Below are 22512 nucleotides of genomic sequence, written 5' to 3'. Positions count from 1 at the left end.
CATTCACAATGATTCATGACTCTTAGTAACCTAATGAATCTACTCCATGTTATTATGCTGCAGTTAAAAATGTACATGTAGAGTTGAGTTAAACAGCTGCCCACTCTGCAGCAGCTTCAGTGTGACTTTAAATAAAGATGGACGACATGACAGCTTCCCAAAACATCTTCAGTCCTGCCTCCTCCTCCTCCAGGTTGGTACACGTCAAACAAAATGTTCTCAGAGACAGTGTCTGTTAGTTTAAGTAGTTCTTATATTCAAGTGTTGGTTTTAATCACGTATTTGATTTGATAAAAACAGGCTGAAACGTCCTGATTGACAGATGAGACTTACTCATTATTGACTGGACCTCGATACCACGATCACTAATGGGCTGGACTCTGACTCCAACTGCGCAAGATGGCAGCGTTCGTATCCTGGATATTTTGGCTTCAATTCTAAGTGTGGAAGTGGAGATGCGTTGTCTATCTTTATTTACAGTCTTTGTTTGTAACACAGCACGAATAATTCTTAGTCAGGATGTGACAAGTGAGTAATCTGAGAAACAAACACTGAACATTAATATTTGAACTGTACCTGTAGTGAATATAATTTGAAGCAACAGCGCCCTCTCTGGTTGGCATCGTGTAACTGACAGCCACATCTCACTTTGGACAAGGTGTTTTTTTACAAAAGCTGTCGGACACTTGAAAAAAAATGCGTCTGTTTAAAGTGTGAAATATAATTCTGTGAAGTTACTAATGAGAAAGTGACGTCCCCATGAGAAGTCGTCTTAAAGGAACATGTTCTCTGAAGGTCTGAGGTTCCACAGAATGAGTGGTGACGTGGCCTTTTCCCTTTGAATACTTATTCTCTCAACTCATCTCTAATGGGCTAACACACACACACACACACACACACACACACACACACAAACACAAACACACACACACACACACACACACACACACACACACACACACACGCACGCACGCACGCACGCACGCACGCATCAGTCACCCTCATCCATTTCTGTGCAAATGTAACAGTTCAAAGATTTTTTGTGCAAATTCATGAACATAATCCACGTACTAAGGACACTCCCTTACACCTATGTATTCACTGAAGTGTGATGTGTGTTAATCTATTGAAGTGGGGCATCTAGTGTTCTTCCTGTTTCCTGTTCGCAGTGTGTGTGTTTGACCAAACGGCGGTGAGGGGAAGCGAGTAGCTGCCCTGTAGAATCAGTAAGAACATTAAAAGCAGCCATATCCCCCTCCTGACCGGACCACTCTTCATATACGATCTCACCAGGAGGGGAGAGAGAAATGCACCGACCTCCTCACATCCCTCGTTCTATTTCCACTGCAAAACCCCTGCAGACATCTTCTCCCTCTGAGGAAAAAGCAATCAGGCTGAGAACAGTCCTCCTGCAAGTCAGCCAGCAGGGGTCAAGCAAGTCGTTTTTTCGGCTCCCATCATCCCACCCTTGCGGGAGCGGCTGACGACAGTTGGACGCCTAATTTCCGTGCTCCTGCGGAGAAGGCTAGAGGCGGTGTTTGGGAGTTGGATGACGAGCTGAAGCTCTCTCTCGTCAGTTTTCCACGTTGGCCCTGAGTGTGCGAGGCTTGAGTCTTTGATGTAGCCGGTAGTCCTGGCTGGCCGCCCTTCGGAGGGGAGCCGGGGAGCCGAGCTGAGGGTTGCCGAGTGTCTGAGTCTTGACGGCTCGTGGCAGCGCTCGGCTGCAGCTCACCGAGCGTCTGTCTTCGCCTCCTGACTGGGACTCGAGCTGAGCCTCGCACAGCACTAGCAGTGACAGTACCTGCTCCCTCTGCACCAGGGATTTGAACCTGCGACCAGCCAGTGAAAAAAAGGCTTCCACAAAAGCTTGCAGTCCCATCCCTGAAAAAACAAGGAACAGTTGAGAAAATTAAATAAAAGAACAAAAATCCAAAATGAAGAAAATATGCTCAAAAACAAAATGTGGGATATTGTCTATGACAGTGACAGTCAGTGACACCACTTCTTGGCTTTTAGACAAAACAGAAGTCAGACCAGATTAAAGGGGACGTTTGACAAAAAGCAAGAACAAATTGCCAATAATTCCTTTTCTGTCAGAGTTCGTTGGAGAGAACATCGTTCTGATTTCCCCTGAAGACTGAAAACAGGAAGGAGCAGCGTTCCCTGGCTCTATCGAACAACTGTACAAAATAACTGTGGCAGTAGGTCATGCCATGGGGTTCCCACCACAAAAGCCAGAGAACCAGTCACACCATTCAGGGCTCAGCAACATCTTTATTAATATAAAACTTTAACACAAGTCACCAAACACTTAATTTAAAAGCACTTTCTGCTGGACCTCTAGCTTTGCCCAGTCTCTTCCCCAGTGTGCTCCCTCTGAGGCAGCTCGGCTGCTGCCTTTTCAAGCCTGAGGATCAATCAGCTAACAGCTCTCACCTGCGCTGAGTGATCCTCTGTGGTGCAGGTGCTCTCCCAGCCCCTTCACCTCCACAATAACCAAAGAGGAAAAACAACAATTCACTTTGTTTCCGTGCAGTTGCAAAGAAATCTATGAATACTGGGTCCTGGAAGTTACAGCTCCCAGTGAGGAACTAGTCTGTAGCTTGTACAGATTGACTAAACAACATATAATACAATAATTAGAGAAATGTAGAGAGGCTGGTAGGTGGATCGTTATGTTTGGAGAGAGCCAATATCATTTTCTCAAATATATCATATATCAGTGGATTCCAAAAGTCTCAGATAATATAACCTTTTAATTTAATTTAAAAGCATATCTGAAATTATTTTCCATGCATGTTGAACAAAAGAGTTTCAGTCTTTCCCGAAATGTAAATTCAACATATATTTCCGTCTCTGGATTTTTATATAAGTCCTCAAACTCCCCGTTACACACCTCTGACTATAACAGGCAATATTAGCTGAGGCCTCCTTAAGAGACCTCCTTAAAAAGCCCACTTCTGATTGGCCGATCATCTGCTCAGAGATTTACTTTAACGTATGCTCCTTCAATACTTTGGTCCTTGGTGACACTTTAGCAGATGTAATGTTGTCTATGACATGAGGAGCAAGCATAAAAGGTCCCCTTTAACATTTGAAGCATAATAATAAAATATTAATTATTATGAATTAATAATTCAACATTAAAATATTTATTTTTTTAACAGTTTGTGCCTTTGAGAGAAGAAGACAGCTCCCAGGGTTCTGCTCTCAGCTCTTTAAACCACTGAACTGTTGCTGCTCTAAGGATTAAAGATAGGAACTTTATCATTTTCACATCTTGCCTTTGGGACAAGGTCAGAGAGACTGAAGGTGAAGATGGAAAGAGAAAAGCAGGTGCTGAGCTCAGTGTTCAGCTGAAGGTTTTAAAAAACCTGCTTCTTCTGAAGCCTTTGTTTCCTGTCGACGTAGAGGAGGAAAACAAACGTGCCAAAAACCCAAGGAACTCATGCAGGGAAACAAATTAATGAGAAGTTGATTCACACTGTTCTAGCATGATGACACTTTGTAGGTCATCTGCTGTGGAATTAATACTAAAAATATTAGAGGGGAGAAATATATCAGAGATTTTGGGGGAAAAAAGATGAAATGTAAAGATAAAAAATACTAAACACTGACAAAAATAAATTCATAATATTGAATGGTTAAAGTATTGATTTAACAAGAAGAACAGCTATAACATTATGAGAATATGTTGTAATTTAACAAGAAAATAGTCCTAATATTATAAGAATAAGTCATAATATCATTATTTTTCGGAAATAATCAACAAGGGGAACTTGAAGTCCTTTGAATAGCAGATGGAACGAGCGACAGCCAGTACCAAACATTTCCTCCTCCACATAAGAGGCAATTTTCTCCAAGTCTTTCTGCGGAGAAGACACAATTTGTTTCTTTTAAAAGTCCTTAAACATATGATAATTTAATATTATGAATTTATTCTGTTAAATGTGAAGTTTTTTCTTGTAATATTTAGACTTTATTCTAATAAATTCCTCAGATATATTTTCACTTTAAGTTTCTCTCATACTTTGATGTAGATCATAAAGAGTCTGGCACAAGAAAGCATTTTAATAAGTTCCTCCATGAGTCCTTATAAAACATTGTCACCCTAATCAAAACATTAGGAAAACATTTGATAATTTGATTCATTTAAAAGTTCGCTGCCTCCTCCAAGTTCCCGAACAAATCTTCCAAAGCACATCCACAGAAATAACAGACCCTGACTTCAATCTCCCTGAATACGTATTAGCTCATTCTAAATTCAGCCCACAAGCTCGTCTGTAAGGGCCCCTTCCATCCTGGGCCATGTGATCTCCATCCGACCGCTCCGCCTCACAAACATTTCTCGCGAGGTGCAATGTCTGAATAATTCATGTGTGATAGTCTCTTTGCTGTCACATTGTGATCTCGGCTCATTTCAATTATGGGAGCACAGTGTCGGAGGGAAACTGACAAAGAATGACAAGCAATTATCTCCGAGCACATTATTTGCTCCGAGTCTCAAGGATACTCGGCTCTCTGTCCTCTGCATGTTGTTGCTCTGTGAGGGTTTTAGCATGTATGAGTGTGTGTGTGTGTGTGTGTGTGTGTTACCTGCTTCTCTTGAATCAGTCGTTGCTCCTGACCAGCGACGTGTGATGTCTATGTAGAAGATGTCCGCTGAAGCCATGGTGAAGTTACTGCTGCTCAGTTTACAGGTCCTGAAACAACCAGAAAACATTTTATGTCACACATTCGCAGTTACAATCTGACTGACAGCAGCAGTGCACTTTTCACCAGTAACTGTGTGTGTAGCTGCTGAGACACTTTACATGAAGTGAGACGAAGTACAGAGGAACATACATATGTATCGAGATGTATCGAGATGAATAACAGTGAGGTGCATGCATGAATACAGATATAATGATATCAAGAGTTGTATCCGTATGAAAGGGAAGTGGATACAATAAGATATACACAGTACTTTGTGATTGTAACCAGTGTGCATGTAAAGATTTGTTTAACTGTATGAAAACAGGTTCTCCATCAACTTAAATGAAGAAATATCATAACTGATAAATTTGTACATTTATAAAAGACAAATAATATACAAAGTTATTTGTTTAGTTCTTAAAGGAAGGTGATTTATAACATCTGTCAATCAATCATCTGATCCCACATCATTTCTACTTCTATGATATCATGTGATATTTCAGCTCTACTAGATGCTATTGTAACGTTTATGCATATTCCACTTAGTATGTGAATAAATTAGTTATGAACATAGCTTATGTAGAATTGAACATTGCATTTAGAATGGGCCCTTTATATTTAAATAGGCTGCCATGTTTTTTTACAGTCGTCCAAACTTGAAATACTAAACATCCTTTGTGTAGTTGCCACATGTTCTCTGTCATGTTTGGGGAGGGGTATTCAGCTGCAACATGTGTTGTGTGTACCTGATGAAGGTTCGGAAGGCTGTGGGGCCCAGACGCATGTTTCCCTTGACACCGAGGAAGCGTATGAACAGAGTTGCGATCCGCTCCACCAGCCGCAGGTAGTTGAACTGTTTGGTGTACTTGGGGTAGACCTGCTTCAGACACAGCGAGGGCAGCGCTCCCTCGTCCGAGCTCTTGTCTTGCGTCTCCGCCTCCAAGGGGATCTCCTCCTTGTGTTCGAACCCTCCAGCCCTCGGTTGGGAACTTTTGCTGTAGAAAAAAAATGAAAAGAAAAAACAGATTATGCTGTATTAGATTTCAAAGACAGACTTTTTTATGAATTGGGACGTTGAATGAGAATTTAACCAGTTGCTGTGGAGTATAGAAGTTAATCACTACATGTACTTGTGAGCTGTCCAGGGCTGAGAAACGGCCTTCAGGCCCTGCAGGACAGCAGCAAAAGAGCATGAGGCCAAACCAGAGAGCTTCTGTCGGCTGAGTTACCGACTGCCAGGCAGTCTGAGGTAGATAAATGCACCCAACATTTCACTTGAGTCTGCACTTACAGCCTGACTTGGCATTGGAAGAGGGAGAAATAATACAGCATGAAGGACAAATGACTCTCCTTTGACTCCTTTATCTCCCAGCCACTGCACACACATCTTTTCACTGTCAGAGCTCACATCCTCAACATTTACCTGCATCAGTATCTGAACCTATGATAGAAGTTTAGTATTTGAAATTAAGAAATCAAAATGTTGCTCCTTAGGAAGTGAACGTTGATACTTAATTAAGTCAAACAAAGCCCAGACAGGAAGGTCACTTTTGTTGTGCAGCACTGTGACTCCGACTCCTGCACACCTAGGTGATAACTGTTGAAAAGCCAAAGTGGATATTTGCAGTTGTTTTAGTCTGTGCAGGGTATTAGTCAATGTAAGCCTGAGCTTAAGAGCCATATTGCCAATTCCAGTGCAGTGACTGATGGTGGACAAATTGAGGTCTTAAAAACGTCACATTTAATGCCCGGAATGAGGGAGAAAAACGTACAAAAGCACTTATGTTAGTTACTTAATTTGGCCAAAAGAAGTCCATCGACCACAGATTTAATTCATCAGCGTCCTGAGCCACAGAGGTCAGAAAGAAAAGAGGAAGGAAATAAAAGAGTTTTTTCTACATTATGTTCCTGCGATACCAGAGGCTGCAGTTTTGGGACCACATTTCTAGGACCCTATGTTTTTGTGACAGTGCACCCTGATGATTTGGATGACCAGAGGCTGCAGTTTCTTTTCATCGTATTTCTAAGTCCCTGGTTTTAAAAGTTTATTACACCTAAATACTTTCTTGTCCAACTCTTGGATCTTAAATTGTCAGATGTTCTTTTGTGCAGTTTCATCAAGTTTAATTTTATTGATCAAAGAGAAGAATATATTTGAAGTTGTCACCTTCTGATTTTTTGTTTTACTTTGATTAATATTTTCCCCCTGGATGGTTGTGAGGCACAGATAAAAGATGGATGACATGACTGCTCCCTAAAAATGAAGCCAGATCATCCTGATCGCCCCCTGCTGGCTCGCTGCAGTGTAGGTCAAAAACTCCACCTACTCCATGTTAGCAGCTGGGACGTAGGCCAAACAATATTTTTATTTTAATTGATTTCCCAAAGATGGTTTCTGTCATTGTAGGTAGTTCTTATCACACGGATGTATGTTAAAGTGGCAAAAAAAAGTTATTTGATACTGTAAAAACGGGCTGCAACATCATGATTGACAGCTGAGAAAAGCGAAGGATGGTGGTGGGATATTTTAGCTTAATCTTTTTTAATGACCTGGAGAAGCTGAGCCACATTGTCCATCTTCAGGTACAGTCTATCTATGGGGTCAGGTGGGACTGCTTACCAGCTATAATCTTAATAACACGTATTTCATGTCCCATCTCTCATTGAGGAACTATACTTATAATAGAAAATGAATAGCAGCCAGACACTCTCCCTCCTCTTAACTTTGTCGTCCCTGTTACTCTACAGCACAACTAATTACACCTTTATCTTCCTTACAAAGTCGCAGTGACCCCCAATAATTCCCATCACAGAGCAGAGTGGAGGACTCATCAAGTAGACTCAGTGAAAAACACCATGGGCCTTTTAGGATGACTCCTATGCTCACCATGTGATTATGAAGATACACAAGTAACATAAAGGAACATAGGTAATTTCACATCAAGGGCATGCAGTACTGCTGACGATTAAGAGGCACTTTCTTTGCCCATGAATTAGTAAGCAGTGTGAATGGCACTGAGAGAGCACTGCTGAATGTTTAATAAAATCAATCATCCCTCAGCAGCCAGAAGGACACCGCCCACATCTATTTAGACAGGACGGACACGGCTAAAAACAGCCACGTCTCGGACAGAAGCTGACAGCCAGGCAGACAGTGAAGGGAATGTGGACGAACGTTCCCCACAGACGGAGAGGAGAGACTGACGGAGGCAACGCGACAGGGTAAAAGGTGAGGAATGGCAGGTTATTAAAAACACATTCAGAGGTGCCGCTGCCAAATGTTGGCTGAGAGTACATGAGGAGGGCTGCGCCTAATTCAGCTGTCATTAACCGGCGTTAATGCTATTTCTGGTCTTGTGGTGAGTAAATCTTCAGAGCTGCAGAGCGATTCAGCTCTAAAAGGTGCCAGATGTGTCACTGAAAAGAAATGGAAGTGCCTGTACACTTATCTCCATTTCAGAAATGTACTTTTTTCACAGCGTGACTCATACAAAACATACGAAGACAAAATGCTCCGATAAACGTTTTGTGTTCATAATTTAAAACCCTAACACAAGAATCAGAAAAAGGTTTTACAAGTATTTAAGACAAAGCTTTCTTCAATAATAGAAAGATTGGTTTTAAAGCTGAGCGCTGTCTTGTTACCTTTTTATGCAGATGATGAACTGTAATTGAAGGTATGCAAATTTTATGTTCTCACCTGTATTCACATACACCTCATAATGGCTCGTAAATCACCTTCATAGACAACTTACAAAGGTCTAATGAGCTGCGAAAAGTACGCCACTGATATCTTCACTCTCCTTCACATAGTTCCTCATTGAACCCCCTGCTTTTTGTCATTTTATATTTACTTTCTTATACTAAGGTCTCCCTCCATCTCCTTTAAACAGTACTTTTACAGTACATTTACTTTTAGCAGTGCCTTTTTATTGTGTGCCTGGTCAGTTCTCATCTCTCTTTTACTTCGCTTTGATTCGGTCTGAACCCTACGTTCTGAACGACTGAGTCCCATCCATCCCACTGCAGAACAGCTGTCAGTGACCACAGCGCAGGTGAATTTACTTACAAGTAGACCATCTGTGCCGTAAACAAAACACTTAACCTCCTGTTACGGTATTGGGGACACTTTGTTAGCACCCCGTTAATAATTCTGAAAGTTTGCAAGGGGAAAAAGAAAAGAACAAAATAAGTCCTTCCCCATTAAAATAAATCTGTACTGAATATGAATTTATGCATGCTTACGGCAGTTTAAATCATGTTTTAATAAAAGTTAGAATCCACTGGCGTCCCTGAGATGCTATTCATGATAGTATGCAGCAAAACTCTTCAAATACCAATTAAGAAACTGAACAGAAATATTCACCCAGCTCTCATCTCCTCCACTTATTTCCCTTAATCAGCCCATTTCCTCTCATTGGTCATTCATCTAATATTCACACATGCTGGCACCAATTGTTGGATTAGATGTCGGAGATTATTTTGCCCTTCCACATACAGAGCCACATTTTCCACATACATGGCTTGATTTAAAATGCATATAAGTCAGTTCGACATTCAGTGTCATAAGAAATAGCCCATTTTCCATCAAACAAACATATCTGGATTGTGCCCATGCAAACACACACAAAGAAAAAACTGTGGAAGTGAATGATTAATGAGCTCCTATTTAGGGCCCGTGTCATTGCAGTAATTATTACAATTTTCAGAGCATATCCAATCTTGGCGCTAATTTAATAAACATTAGCCATAGCTAGTTGGGACATAATTAGCACACCCCCAACCACAAGACACTATCTGCACAGCTGACAGGACGCTTCCCTGTAATCACAACCTCACATGAATACTAACTGTTTAGAATGTCATTTTTTTAATTGTGCCAAATCACAAAAAAAGTACCACCGTTGGATTTAATTATATATATCCTTGTCCACTCTGTTGGCGCTTCTCCTCCTCCTCGCCAACTTTGCTGCAGCTAGCGATAAACATAAGGAGGGTAGAGCTTTAGATGGTTATGCATATAGCGCTGGTATTGTTTACTCATGTTGCAGCTGACAGTTTTCTCTGCTTTGGTGAAGTATATCCACACTAGTGATTTAGTGCACCGTGTTAAACCCACAAATGCACGACGAGTATACAATGATGCAGTGTCAGCTAGAATAAGTTGAGCAGTCCCTGATATGAGCTACTGATTTCACCATTACTCTGGGTCCTTCCACACTTTACTACTTATTATTCTTTAAGCTGAGTACTGACTGCGTGATTTTTAACTTCATGCTACTTTATCAGCTAATCCAGATTCCTAACCACCCTCCCTATAAACCTCCACCCTATTATTTTTTATTCTATCTCATTACTGTCATTTAGCACCATATGTTGTTACAGTTGGTCTTTACACCAGAATGTTCCCCTCTTTAAAATGTTTATTCCTTATTGCAATCATCTCGACCATGTTTAGTGTTGTAGCATCTACAGATATAAAGATACATTAGAATTTTAAATATGGCTGCAGGGCACTATGTTCCAGAACAGCATAAACCCTGCTGTCCTTGTCGTAGTCACTATAAGTGGTGCTTCATTTTTATAGAGGCTCTGAATCATATACTAAAGACCACCTTGTATGACTGTAGATTATAGAGAACTTCACCCTGAGATATTTTATAAAGATTTTTTTCCACTATTGAATTTGCGAGAGGAGGCTCAAAGTGTGTTGTGCATCTACAGTAGAGCAGTGAAATAAATTAAGTTGTGATTAATGTGTTCTTATTCAGTAGTGACTGAAAAACAAAGATAATAAAAGAATGGCATTCATTCTCTGTACGTATGTTCTTCAGAGTTTAACCTTCAGGCCATGCAACACTGAGAGGAATCATCACTTCAATAAAGGGTTAGTAGCATACAGCTGTTAAAATATGGTGTTATTATCGATAAATGCACTGAAATTTAATGAGCACAGTATCAGTGCATAGGCAAAGTCCAGGTATCGGGAAGAGAAAGATGGTATCTATACATACCCGGTCTTTAATTCTACAAATGTATATCTTTTATTTCTTTTAGCCTTACTTGATTTTTATATTGCTATGTTTATACCTGCTTTTGCTCTTTCACCTCTTTCTCAGGGGCTCTGTAACATTTGAATTTCCCTACGGGGATTAATAATAAAGTACTTCTGATAAAGTACTTCTGGAACATCTCCACATAAGATGTAAAAGAAAAGCAAATACTCAAAATAGACGGTGAAACCAGAAAAGGTTTTGATATTTTTGCTTGTAAAATGACTTTTATATACTATTAGATAATGAATTATCAGTTTATTACCTCAGCTTTAAAACTGTATCATGTAAAGACACAGATATAAAGGTTTTTCAGGAAGCCCCACTCACTAACTTGGGTCCAATTCAACATAAAAATTATGAGGAACATTAAACCTTAGGAAACATTATGAACATTAAACATTTAGAATTTGAGGTCTCTGAAAGTGTGTAGATAAGAAATGGTTGAACAGAATAGAAATGTAATTGCGATTACTGTGTTGAACCTTGGTATAATGACACACTGTAAAAGACGAGGTTCTGCTGATTCGAGCTGACGGAAAATGCAGCAATGCAGGGGTAACAAGGATTAAACATATTATAGATGGATTATATCAATATGTTACTGGTCATGAATGTAATAGTAGGTATTATCCCTGAGACGATATCCCCCTTGCAGAACAAAGCAGATCAAAAACCTGATATAGAAGTTATTCTGGAGAGGAAGTGAGAACGAATTGAAGGAAGGAGAGAAACAGTGAGAGAGCAATAGGCAAGAAATGGAGATGGTGGTGGAAGAGAAACAGTAAATCCTCTTGTCACAGAGGAAACACAGATTGAGAGGAAGCAGAAAAAAAAAACACAAACCTCCAATGGTAGAGGGGATTTACTGACAGGCACCACACAGGGCCAGTCAGCCAGAGAGACTGAGCCCCCAGACTTGCACCGTACAGTGTGGATTTCCACCGCGGCTCGGCTGAATTTAATTTTTCCATTTAACAGGCTTATGGAGAGCTGTTGAGTGGTGCAGAGCTGGGCAGAGTAAGGTATCATGTCCTTAAGTGGACTCTTAACACCAGCAGACGAAGAGAAGGGTGGAGGGTGGAAGAACGTCCACTTCCCTCTGTGTGTTTTACTGTGTAGTGTACATACAGTGTGTGTATTTACCCTGATGGTTTCTTATGGCCAGGATCCATAAGGCGCAGAGTGTCCCTGATCACACCCACTTTGACCTCTTCATCCACAGGACTGGGAACATATTCAAACACTCCTGATGACACCTGGAACACACACAAAGGTTTATTTTAGTACTGCTCGTAATTAAATATAATAACACCACGATGGAAATACTGACGGTGACGTTCCGCTTTACCTCTTTTTCATGTTCGATCCTCATACTGGGGTTGGAGTTGACCTCTAATAAAACTGGCTTCAGGTTCTTCATCAGCAGGATGTCAAAACCTAAAATCTGAGACAACAAACAAATCCTTAATTGTTAATGTATTCAAATAAACACAAATATATACTCGGGGAAAGCATGAAGTTGCAATCTGCATCTGGTTATGTCACAAAAATGTACAGGGTTTATGCTGTAAGTGTTTACAGCAGACATGGATTAAAAATGTATGGTGTGCCTTTTAGCTGCTAATAAAACAACACAATATTTCCACATTGTACCTGAATTAATCAAATGATAAAACACAATTAGTATTCATACCCCACCGATCAATAAAATAAATACAACTGAGTCTTAATATAAACTGTTAAAGGTCTGGGTGACAATAAATAACGAAAACACAAAATAAGTTTGTGGCCTGCAGTAGAATTATTTATATTGCTCTTGTTTCATGCACATGTAGTTTAACCCTCTGAGTGATGACACAGAACGTTTGAAGTTGATAAAGTTTGGTCAACACCAGCCTTTAGGTCAATCAGCGTCCTCCATCTCAAGGTGGTGCACAGAGACAATTCAAACATGGCAGACACCGAGGGCCCAGGTGATGAACCCAGTCCTGGAGGGTTGGTCACCGTCACCACACGAGACCAGAGACCAGATACAACCTCTGCAAAGATCTATATGCTCCATGTGGGAGGGGACTCTGGACAATCTCAATCATGGTCCAAACCAAGGTTCATGATTTTACATTAATCATTCCCAAATAGATACGACTGAATTTTAGTGACTGTAGCGCTGTATTTATATTTAATATTTGAGTTATGGGAGACTTCTGAGGTAAATTGAGGTGAAGGCAGAGAAAATATTCCAGCAAAAATTCTGGAGTTCCTCCACAGCTGTCCAGAGCACATTATATAAACTTCTTACAAAGTCTTAGCTGTGACCCACCTGGAAGCACGTGGGTCCTGGTTTTCCCGGTGGTATATCAGCCTGATAATAGACTTTAAGTTCAGGCACCACGGCGATGATGGTTTTGATGACGAGAGCGATGATGTCCGACCACACCTTCTTGATGTCTACGCCTTTGGCTGCAAGCCTGTAGAGGACGCTGGAGAGAGTCCGCTTGCTGCCGGTGCTCTGGCTGTCTGAGTGGACAAAGTTTCCACTGTGGACGTTGAGGGAGTAGTTTGTCAGGTGCATGAAGACATGGCTCAGGTTCTTCTGGCTTGGTTCCTTCACAATCAAAATGAGAGTGACATTGATTTTGTGTATGGCGTAAGTATACAGGTGCATCTTCAGAGATTCATGGATACCTGGTAGGGCTCGGTGCAAAAACGTGTGAGGCCTTCCTTGGCAATGTAGATCTCCAATGGCTCCAGAGACTTGATCAGCACATAGAGGCGGATATCAAACTTGAGCTTGTCGATGAGTAGCGGCTTCTGGATGTACTCCTGGACCACGCCCTGTTTGGCCTGTGAACCTACCATGAGCTTTAAGTCACTGGGCTCACGGATGAGGTAGATGCCGTCCCCCTGAGAACCCCCATCTGGCTTTACAATGAAGGTTGGATTCACTGTGGCATCGTTCTCCTTCACCATGCGAATCTGCAGCAGGAGGTGGGAGAGAGAAAGAAAAAGAAAACTTAATGACCAAGATCCCAGAGGAGATACACAGTGCTGTGAAAAATCTGCCCACTATCTGATTTCTTTTTGCATATTTGACCCATATAACCACAATATTCAATTTTTAAAATAACAATTGAATTTATTGAATGTGAAAAGTGAAATATTAATCCGCCCTCAGTTTCTAAATTTACCAATTGACCTACTTTAATTGATTATTTGGTTCAGTGTCAGACATGATTACTGTCATAATGTAAAGTCAAAAGAACCTGCACTGCAAAGTGAAGCAGCCTAAATCTCATCTCATTGAAATCAGTCAGTCTGGAAAGTGTTAAAAAGCCATTGTGAAGTCTCTGGGATGACGTGATGATGAGGGCCATCATCTACAAATGAGAAACACTTCCTCCAAGAGTGCTTCGACAACTCATCCAGAAAGTCACAAAAGAACCCAGACAACCATTTTAAAGAAGTGCAGGCCTCACTTGCGTAAGTCTCAGTTACAGTAAATGGCTGCAGAGGTTTATAATATGAGACGTTCATGGGATGTTTGCATACTGACATTAATCCAACACTTTGTCATGAAACTAAACTGCACTAAGTCTGATTTGAAAATGTAACACGTCATTTAACATTCAAATTAGGTCACAGTTCATCTTCTAAACTTTAAAATGAATGTATTAATCAATGGGCTCATGATGCTTGATATATGTCAATAACCTTCAAGTTTGTAATGTTGGACTGGAATGCTGAAAAGATTCAAGTTTTATTCAGATTGTTTTGTTATTTGTGCCTTTTGAATGTTGTTCGTGATGAACACTTAATTATTGATGTGTAGGAGAATAAAACATAAAATGTGTAATATTTTGGTGCCATCTGCTGGACATTTTATGTAGCTGCAATATAAAACTAATTATTCAATTCAAACTGGAAATTGCACTTTGATATAATTACAAATAACTGAAAATGAAATATAACTACCTGATTTTGGTTGTTAAAACTCAATATTTTTTTACAATTTTTTTAAATGAAAGTTTCTGTAATTAACTCTGAATACAAATATGATTGATGTACAAATCACATTAATTTAATGCCACCAACTTGCAAAAATCGTTTTCTTTGCCTCTTTCGTTGTTTGAACAATTTCCTCCCAACACATAAATATGGAAACTGGATAAATCTTTCATTGTCACTTCACTTGTGTGTTGAGTGGCACACTTGCTAACTGTGTGGGACTTGCTTGTTCATGGCAGTCAACCAGGAAAAAGCAGGAGAGAGAAGCTCATTCTTCCCGGATTCTCTTCACTGCTCTCCCTCCCTCTTCAGTGTCAACACTCCCTCACTGTGTTCCCGTCACACGACAATTCCACTAGACTCAACCATGTGTTAAGGAGTGCCAGAGTTCTGTAAAGGGTAGTACGCATAAATGTGTTACACTCTGCTGTTTCCCCTCAAGGAAAGTGAGCAATGAAGCGAGCACAACAGGGACTTAAACAGGCCATACTATGTAGAACGCTACTGCGGCACTGTAGCATGGTGAATATCCACAGCAAAGGATTAGTAGAGGAACTAAACTTGCTAAATATGAAAAATCACTGCTTTACTAATCGTCTTTTTATCTAGCACATGTTTGCATTATGTGTATTATTTGCTATTTTTTAAATTGTTTAATTTGTTTTCTGACTATTTTATTGTTTCAATTTTTTATTTAAATTGGGACTATTGTTTAAATTTGATCACATTAAGGTTACATTTTTCAAAAACTGGCTGCATCTTATTTTGTGAATTAAAGTTAGAAGACTTTTAATCTTAAACTGTTTGTCGCTTTTGGTGCAGACCTGGAATCAACATACTTCCTGAACGCGTCTCCTGTGACCACTTGTGATTGGATCTCATTTCCCTGCTCTATCTTTAACTACACACGTACAATGTTTCTGTTCCTGAACACCAAATGCTGTCGTTTTTACCCTGTACAGTTTGTTTGTGTCAGTGTGTGTCGGCATCAGTGAGAGGTAGAGGGAGAGAAGAGCCTGAAAGAATGATTTATGAGTAGGAGTCATTCTGTGGTGATTAGTGTTGACACTGTGGCCACAAACAAATGCTGTCATTGAAAAGCATAAAAATACACTTGATTCAGTGTAAAGCTGTAGCAGGTCAGGGGACGTCAGCTGAGTAGCTGGTGCTTCGTATGTGGCCCAGGGCTGATTTACATTAACACAGCAAAAAAGAATGTGGTCACATGTGTCCCACACCACCTCCGAAAGTGGTCTGAGTGATCGGATCTCAGCACACATGGAAGATGCATTGAAGTGGGTAAAGACCTGAACTAAGGACTGACTACCTGTGATCGGATCATGAGAATGGATGTTAAAATCAGGTCTCTGACTTGCAGTTAATTAAAACCTTTCTGGCCTTCCATGGCTGCTCAGTTCTGCTCAGACAACACATAGAATCCACGTCATGATTATCCCAACTCAACAATGATACAGTTTTTGTGTTGCACAACTGTACCTGTGTGCAGAACTGCTGGTACTCCTCAGGTAGGATCCAGGAACGGGGATAGAAATCGTACTCATCTGGGAAGAGCTCCTGCACCGTCCTCATAGCCCGACTCAGGTTGATCTTCCTCAGCATTTCAATCATCCCTGTGATGCACAAAGCGACGTTTCAGAGATGTAAATGAAAATTCTGTTGGAAATTTAAAAAACGATAAATCACATGCTTGCGCAGCTGTTATTAGCTAGTTTTACTTTGAGCAGATAGATGCTATAGAACCACTTCATGATATCAAGCTAGCGTTTCCATGCTATAGAAGCAGACAGACGTTGCAGTAAGATATAACTCCATGTAAAAGAGGGATGATACACACTAATCACTAGAGTCTCTAAAGTAATAATTATTACCATGGCACAAAAAGGTTAGCTTTGCTGCAATGAGGATCAGTGGGGCTTTAACTAAATCCCTCTTGTTGTGATAACTGAATACTGAGTACACATGAAGCGGTGCAAGCTGTAATCGAGTCATCTCTCCTCTTCGAGCGTCAGTATGTGAACAGGAAGTTGTAGGACAAGAGTGAGGCAGGAGCTGTGTGAAATACCTGGAAACTTGTTCACCTGCCCTGAGACAATATTTTCATTTTCGTGGAAGGAGACGCCGTGCCAGTAGATATCACAGGCCGCCCGTCTTCCCAAGGGAAACTGAAAACACACGAAAGAGAGGTGAAAGGAGGAAATGAAATCTGCAAAAACAGATAATTCAGGAAGACACAATTCTTTTCCAATGTAGACTTAATCTTTAGTAATTACTCAGGATATAGGAAGGGGGCTTGTCCTGCTGGTGACCCCAGTGTGGGGATAATCTTGCCTAATGATGGTAGGTAGTGCGTGTTCTGTTGTGATGAGCTGGGAAAGAGGAGAGAAATGATACTGTAAAAGGATTAAGAGAGCTCGGAAATCCTACTGGCACAAGGCACAGCTTTTGTCCTGGATACCGCTACTCCTGCCCACACACACACACACTCCAAACTACATATTGTGCATCAAATGTGTTGTTACGATCAAGTTGTAAGAAGAGGATATTGCACTCATACTGTGAAAGATTCAGCGATTCTATACTCTCAAAGTCTAATCAACTGTTCCTCGAAGTTTTCCACCTGTGCTGAAACCCATTGATACATTTTCAGCTTTTTAACAAACAGGATAAATCACTGTCGTAAGTTTGGTCTCAACAGAATGTGTTCTGTCTGCATGTGGATGCATCACAACTAGTTTATCATCTAACTTAAGTGATTGTGATAAAGCTCCAAACTAAATGGAAATGTTAACCACCGTCTGCTTACATAAGTGACTCCATCAACCAATTATCTAAAGTGCAATACTTCGAGGGTCACAGGGGGATAGAGCCAATCCAAGCTAATAGGGCGAGCAGTGTTCTACACACTGGACAAGTCACCAGTTCATCATAGGTGAGAAATACAGAGAAAAACAACCATTCTCACCTTCAGGCAATTTAGCATCTTAAATTATGCTGACCTGAATGTGGGAGGCTCATCATAAAAACATAAAAACATGCTGATAGTGATGATTCCTCGTGCAGAACACAAACCTGCATATGCATCTTTATGCTATCCCCAATAACATTGTAAGGAATTAGTAATATGATGCTTGGTTTGAAGACATTATAAGCTATCTTTGTGAAAAAGTTCCAAATATTAAATTGTACATTTGCAAATCAACTTAAACTGTTATAATCACTCATGAAGCTGCTATGTTTTATGTAGGGGATAGCATATTGTTTAAATAAATACGTTTACGTATGCTGTGTTGCTTCTACAGGTTTGTTATGTGAATCAGAAAGCCAAAATTCATAAGGATCTGTGACTGTGCTGCCCAAAAGTGACGATGCACTTCCTGATTTCCACCCAGCTCATCATACCCAGTGTTAATATCACTTGACACAGCTCACATCTGCGTTTCAAAGGATCAACACTGAGCTGGAAAGTATTATGTCACGAGTCTATCTTTAACTCAATATTATCACGACTCTACATCAAGTTGTCCTGGTACGACACCGCCACACTGTCCAGGTACAACATAGTCCAGTGAAAGAATTACATCCCATCAATAAGTTAACATGTGAGTGTGTGAAACGGGGAAACCCTGCTTGACAGCCAGGGCTGCTATAAATACTGGCTGAGAGATGCCAGCGTGTAACCGTCTAATTACATCAGAGAAGGAGGTCAAGTTAATCAGACTAGTTTCTAAGGGATCCGGCCCACAAAGAGCCATCAAGTGTGCGTATGGAAAGATGGATGGACAGGAGCATGTTCAAGCTACTGCCTTGGTTTCCATGATGCAAGGTTCATTTTCTAAGCCACTTGGAGAATGAACAATCTTTTCTCACTGAAGCATTATACCTGAACTTAGCTACTTTAGCAAACAGCAGCCATATGACGGGTTTTTGAGTTTCATTTGATCGATATCATATATCCAGTTAGCAGGACTTATATCAAGTCATTCTCCCTACTATTCTATTATGAATCTCCCCATGGGGATGAATAAAGTATCTATCCATCTATTCTCCAAAAATGCTACGAAGGAAGCCTCCAAGTAAGAGGCCCCTTTAAAATAAAATTCAATGTGCTTTCATTGAAAATGTCAGCTTCATCTGTTGGATTCTCATAAATAATACCAAGCCTGTGATTAAATGCACAGTTATTAGTCTAATTTTCTGAACCCTCTGGCTTGGCACTCCCTCTCTCTGCCTCAAAGCGGACTAAAAGTCTATTGGATTAGAGGAGCTTAAGGCTAATCATTTCCCACCGTTTAAGGGGATGCCATATGCTGAAAGTCAGTTGACAACTGCCTCTCAGGCCAGAGAACACGGCAGATGCAGACACGTAGAAATTTGGATGTAAAGTGACCTTAAAGCCAAACTGTCACAAGAACGCCCTCAAAAACTGTATCAGTAAAGGTTATAAACTGGTTGGCTTGTTATAACTCATTAAAAGAGATTTTTTTACCAATTTATTTCATGGCTGATCAAAAAAATAGAGCAGGGACACTTGAGTTTCTACCCCTTCAAAGATGTTGACAGGTACTTTCAAAGTGATACAGGATCTATAGCACCCTTGACTTTGACGGGCTGATCGTGTCAGAGCAGGGTAGTGTATAGTCCGTCTGTCTCCTGTTTCCATCACCAGACCTGGAAGGGTTTTAGTGTCACTGCGGTGTCATCGATGACAAGTAGTCTTAACTTCAGCCGTCTCATCATATTGTCTTTACTTCTCATGCATAATGGAGATCATGTTGATAATGGCTGAGGGGTATTGATTGCATCATGCTCACACTCACCAGATGGTGTTTGTGGCTGGGAGTAAGAAGAACTGGAACAATTAGCCCTTTCATAAATCTTTAAAGTTGCCGCTTTTCTGTGCTTTTTTAGAGGCAGGCACTTATAGCTGGGTTTATAATGTCATCTAAAGAATAATGTGCCAAGTTTTCTAATAACAACTTATTCAAAACAAACTTTGATAGAGATCAGGAAAATAAATGTCCGATGGGAAAAAGGGCAACGAATAATTAGGACTTTCTTGGCTTTGTACATTTGCAATTTGATTAGTTTAATTTCATATATATGCTTAGTGTCCATGTCAACAGAAACAATGATGGCACATGTCTTAAAAGCAGCATCAGTGTTCTTAACATTAGTTTGACTTTCGGGTACATGATCAGCCAAAGACAAAGCTCCCTGCTCCAAGCCACTGTGATAAAGAGGCAGGTAACGACGACGAAAGATAAATATGACACTACTCTGCAGTGCAACAATGAAATACAGTTGTACTGACAAGACATGACCACACCGATCCTGATGGAACTGCTGAGAAGCTGTGATGTACGATGATTTACAGATTTACAAAATAAAGAAAATTAATTTTAAACCATTGTCTTGACATAACACATGTATAAATAGATAATGTAAGTTCAAGTATGGAAAATCTTCTTACAAAAGCTCCAACACATACGTTCAAGGGTTTTTTTGATTATCATTTTGTTATAAATACTGCCATGCATAAAGTTCCTGATTTGGAACAAGGAAGAAACAACCCAGTTACTACATAATCTTGTCCTGTTGAGACAGAAAAGGTTTTCCAACGAGTGGCGAGCTAACGTAGATATCATTTTTTGATTGATTTTAACTCAGACTTAATTATCGATAACAATGAAGGATTCTTTTACACAAGGTTAAATGCTCAGCAGAAGTTATCTGAAGCCACAGAGTCACAGAAACACAGGCAGCTTTTGCTAACGTGTAACTGTGACCTCTGCAACTCTAATCCAGCACATCGCACTTACTGAGCTTCCTCAACATCAAGAGGACACGTGATAATCACTGAATATATTTCCTGTGTGGTCGGTTCAAACAAAGCAACTGCCTGAAAGGATAAAACTCATGACTTGTAGCTGTCTTCAGGAGAGTATGGCCTACTGACGTGAAGCTTATGGTCACGTCACATGTGTAGCATATTCTAATTGTTGGACGCTATTCATTCTCAGGAGGCAATAAAGCAGAGATCATGCCATTGAGAATCCCTCATGTGCAGGCTTTCATTGAAATGTGAGCCCTCGACGGCTGATGCTATGATTAAAACTCCATAACTGGAGGTGCTTACTGTTGTGTTTAGCATGAGGAATACATTGCAAACATGTTGTTCTTAATGGGGGTTTTCTCTGATGCTCTGAGCGGGTTCAGGGATGTGAGACACTGGATGAAAGACATTTCTCAAAGACAAACACAAGCACACCTCTTTCCACTTTAACTGCTTGATGCTGATCTTCAGTGCCTCCAAAGAGGTTTTGGCTTTCGACGTATCCACGGTCACTGGTCTTCTCCTCCTTGCCAGCTTGAATCCATCCTCACGGCGTGTCTCTTGGATGTTCTTGGAAGCATGGTTGGTCACACAGTTCCCATTAGTCTCTGACTTGCCCTGCAGTATCTTCCCAGTTCCCTTGATGTGAAGGCTCGGATCATGCTCCAGCCTGTTCGAGTTTTTCCCCACATGAGCAGAGACGACAGACCCATGCGAGGACACATCTGGGGCGTGTTGGCTGGTGTTCTTGACATCTTTCCCCTGCTTGGTGCGACCTTTGCCTCTGGGTTTGGAGCCGATGGAGGTGCTGATGATGCTGGAGGGGTCCGGGGAGACGGAGGCAGCGGGGGAGGACGCCGGCAGCTGCTCCTCGGCGTCCCCCTCCTGTCTCCCAGCGTCCTCGCCCAGTGTTTTCATCTGCTCGAGCTGAACCTTGACTTTGACATAATGGTCGCTCATCGTGCGAGATGCTGGACGGGGCACGGCGGCACCACAAGAGTGCTACAATCCAACTCCGGCCGGCTAACGTTGATCTGAGACGATGTGGTCCGCATTTCTAGCTTAAAATGCTAACTTGGGGGAGGGTAAGAGCAGGTCATTCAGAACCGTGATATGCCCACAGTTAGCGAGACACCGGTTGACATCTCAGGCTAAAGAGCTAATACTAGCTAACAACGATGTAATGTGGCTCCCACCAGCTGCTGCTGCTGACTTAGCCGCTAATGCTAAACACTGGTGCTGGCTGCTGAGCTCCACCTGACGTTCGCCTGTCAAACTTCTCTCAGCGAACATATGGTTCCGAGGCGACCCTTCAACACACTTTACCTTCCGGTGCCGGGAGCTTCTTGTGTTCTCTGACAAAGAGCAGCGTCGTTCAGATGTCAGCCTCCTGTATTATGATCCCGGTGTGTTGCTAAGCAGCAGGAGGCAGAGCAGCCTCCATGAGGGGCTTTGAACCCGGCACATGCTGCCTTCACTGACCCCTCGTTACTCCCGCTGCTGGCCTTGTTGACTTCGTTATAAATAGAGCCGAGACTCTGGCTGAGCTAAATTTAGATTTGTTTCACTCCTGTGAGCTTTACTGACGCTCAGAGGTCCACATCCTGATCAAAATGATTCAATGGCACGGTGCAAAAAAAAAAAGAAAGAAGAACATCATTACACTTTAAAAGAAGACAGGGATCAATAGACAAACAGGATGGGAATGGTAACTTGCTCTGATTAAATATTATTATTTCTTAAATCCTGCATGTTGAGGAATTTTAATATATCCTCACACATTACTGTATATGCCACTATAAACTGTATTATGTATATATAGTGTATATTACATTATATCTGTACACCATTAAGAGAAGAGTGCATAACTAATTCCACAGACACTCCCTTCTCTCTCTAAGC

The 22512-nt window shown here is 41.0% G+C and overlaps 1 protein-coding gene across 2 annotated transcripts; it reads right to left on the bottom strand.

Annotated features, from left to right (window-relative positions):
- Positions 1 to 944: 944 nt before the first annotated feature.
- On the bottom strand, positions 945 to 22098 carry ttll11 (tubulin tyrosine ligase-like family, member 11). Of its 2 annotated transcripts, XM_069513404.1 has the most exons (11): positions 21046 to 21184; positions 17048 to 17143; positions 16840 to 16939; positions 16254 to 16387; positions 13437 to 13727; positions 13072 to 13356; positions 12100 to 12195; positions 11895 to 12007; positions 5442 to 5690; positions 4597 to 4703; positions 1037 to 1881 (listed from the first exon to the last, which is right to left on the bottom strand). In XM_069513404.1, exons 4-11 carry the CDS (start codon positions 16383 to 16385, stop codon positions 1574 to 1576), a joined length of 1581 nt encoding a protein of 526 aa, XP_069369505.1. In that variant the 5' UTR covers positions 16386 to 16387; positions 16840 to 16939; positions 17048 to 17143; positions 21046 to 21184; the 3' UTR covers positions 1037 to 1573. The 2 variants fall into 2 exon arrangements, with proteins under 2 accessions (XP_019938180.1, XP_069369505.1); XM_020082621.2 differs by lacking the exon at positions 17048 to 17143 and having other exon boundaries at positions 945 to 1881; positions 21046 to 22098.
- Positions 22099 to 22512: the final 414 nt, after the last annotated feature.

Source organism: Paralichthys olivaceus, chromosome 18 (genome assembly GCF_024713975.1).
Source record: "Paralichthys olivaceus isolate ysfri-2021 chromosome 18, ASM2471397v2, whole genome shotgun sequence".
Classification (NCBI taxonomy): Eukaryota; Metazoa; Chordata; class Actinopteri; order Pleuronectiformes; family Paralichthyidae; genus Paralichthys; species Paralichthys olivaceus.
Note: the sequence above shows the minus strand (reverse complement) of the source record. Positions and strands in the feature narration are given on the sequence as shown.

Excerpts from the sequence above, each read along its gene's own strand:
- ttll11 (XM_020082621.2), bottom strand. The coding sequence starts at position 21,570 with ATGAGCGACCATTATGTCAAAGTCAAGGTTCAGCTCGAGCAGATGAAA. Across the intron at positions 13,357-13,436 it reads TTTGCACCGAGCCCTACCAG|GAACCAAGCCAGAAGAACCT; the intron begins GTATCCATGAAT and ends TTGATTGTGAAG. Across the intron at positions 4,704-5,441 it reads GCCTTCCGAACCTTCATCAG|GACCTGTAAACTGAGCAGCA; the intron begins GTACACACAACA and ends TGGTTGTTTCAG.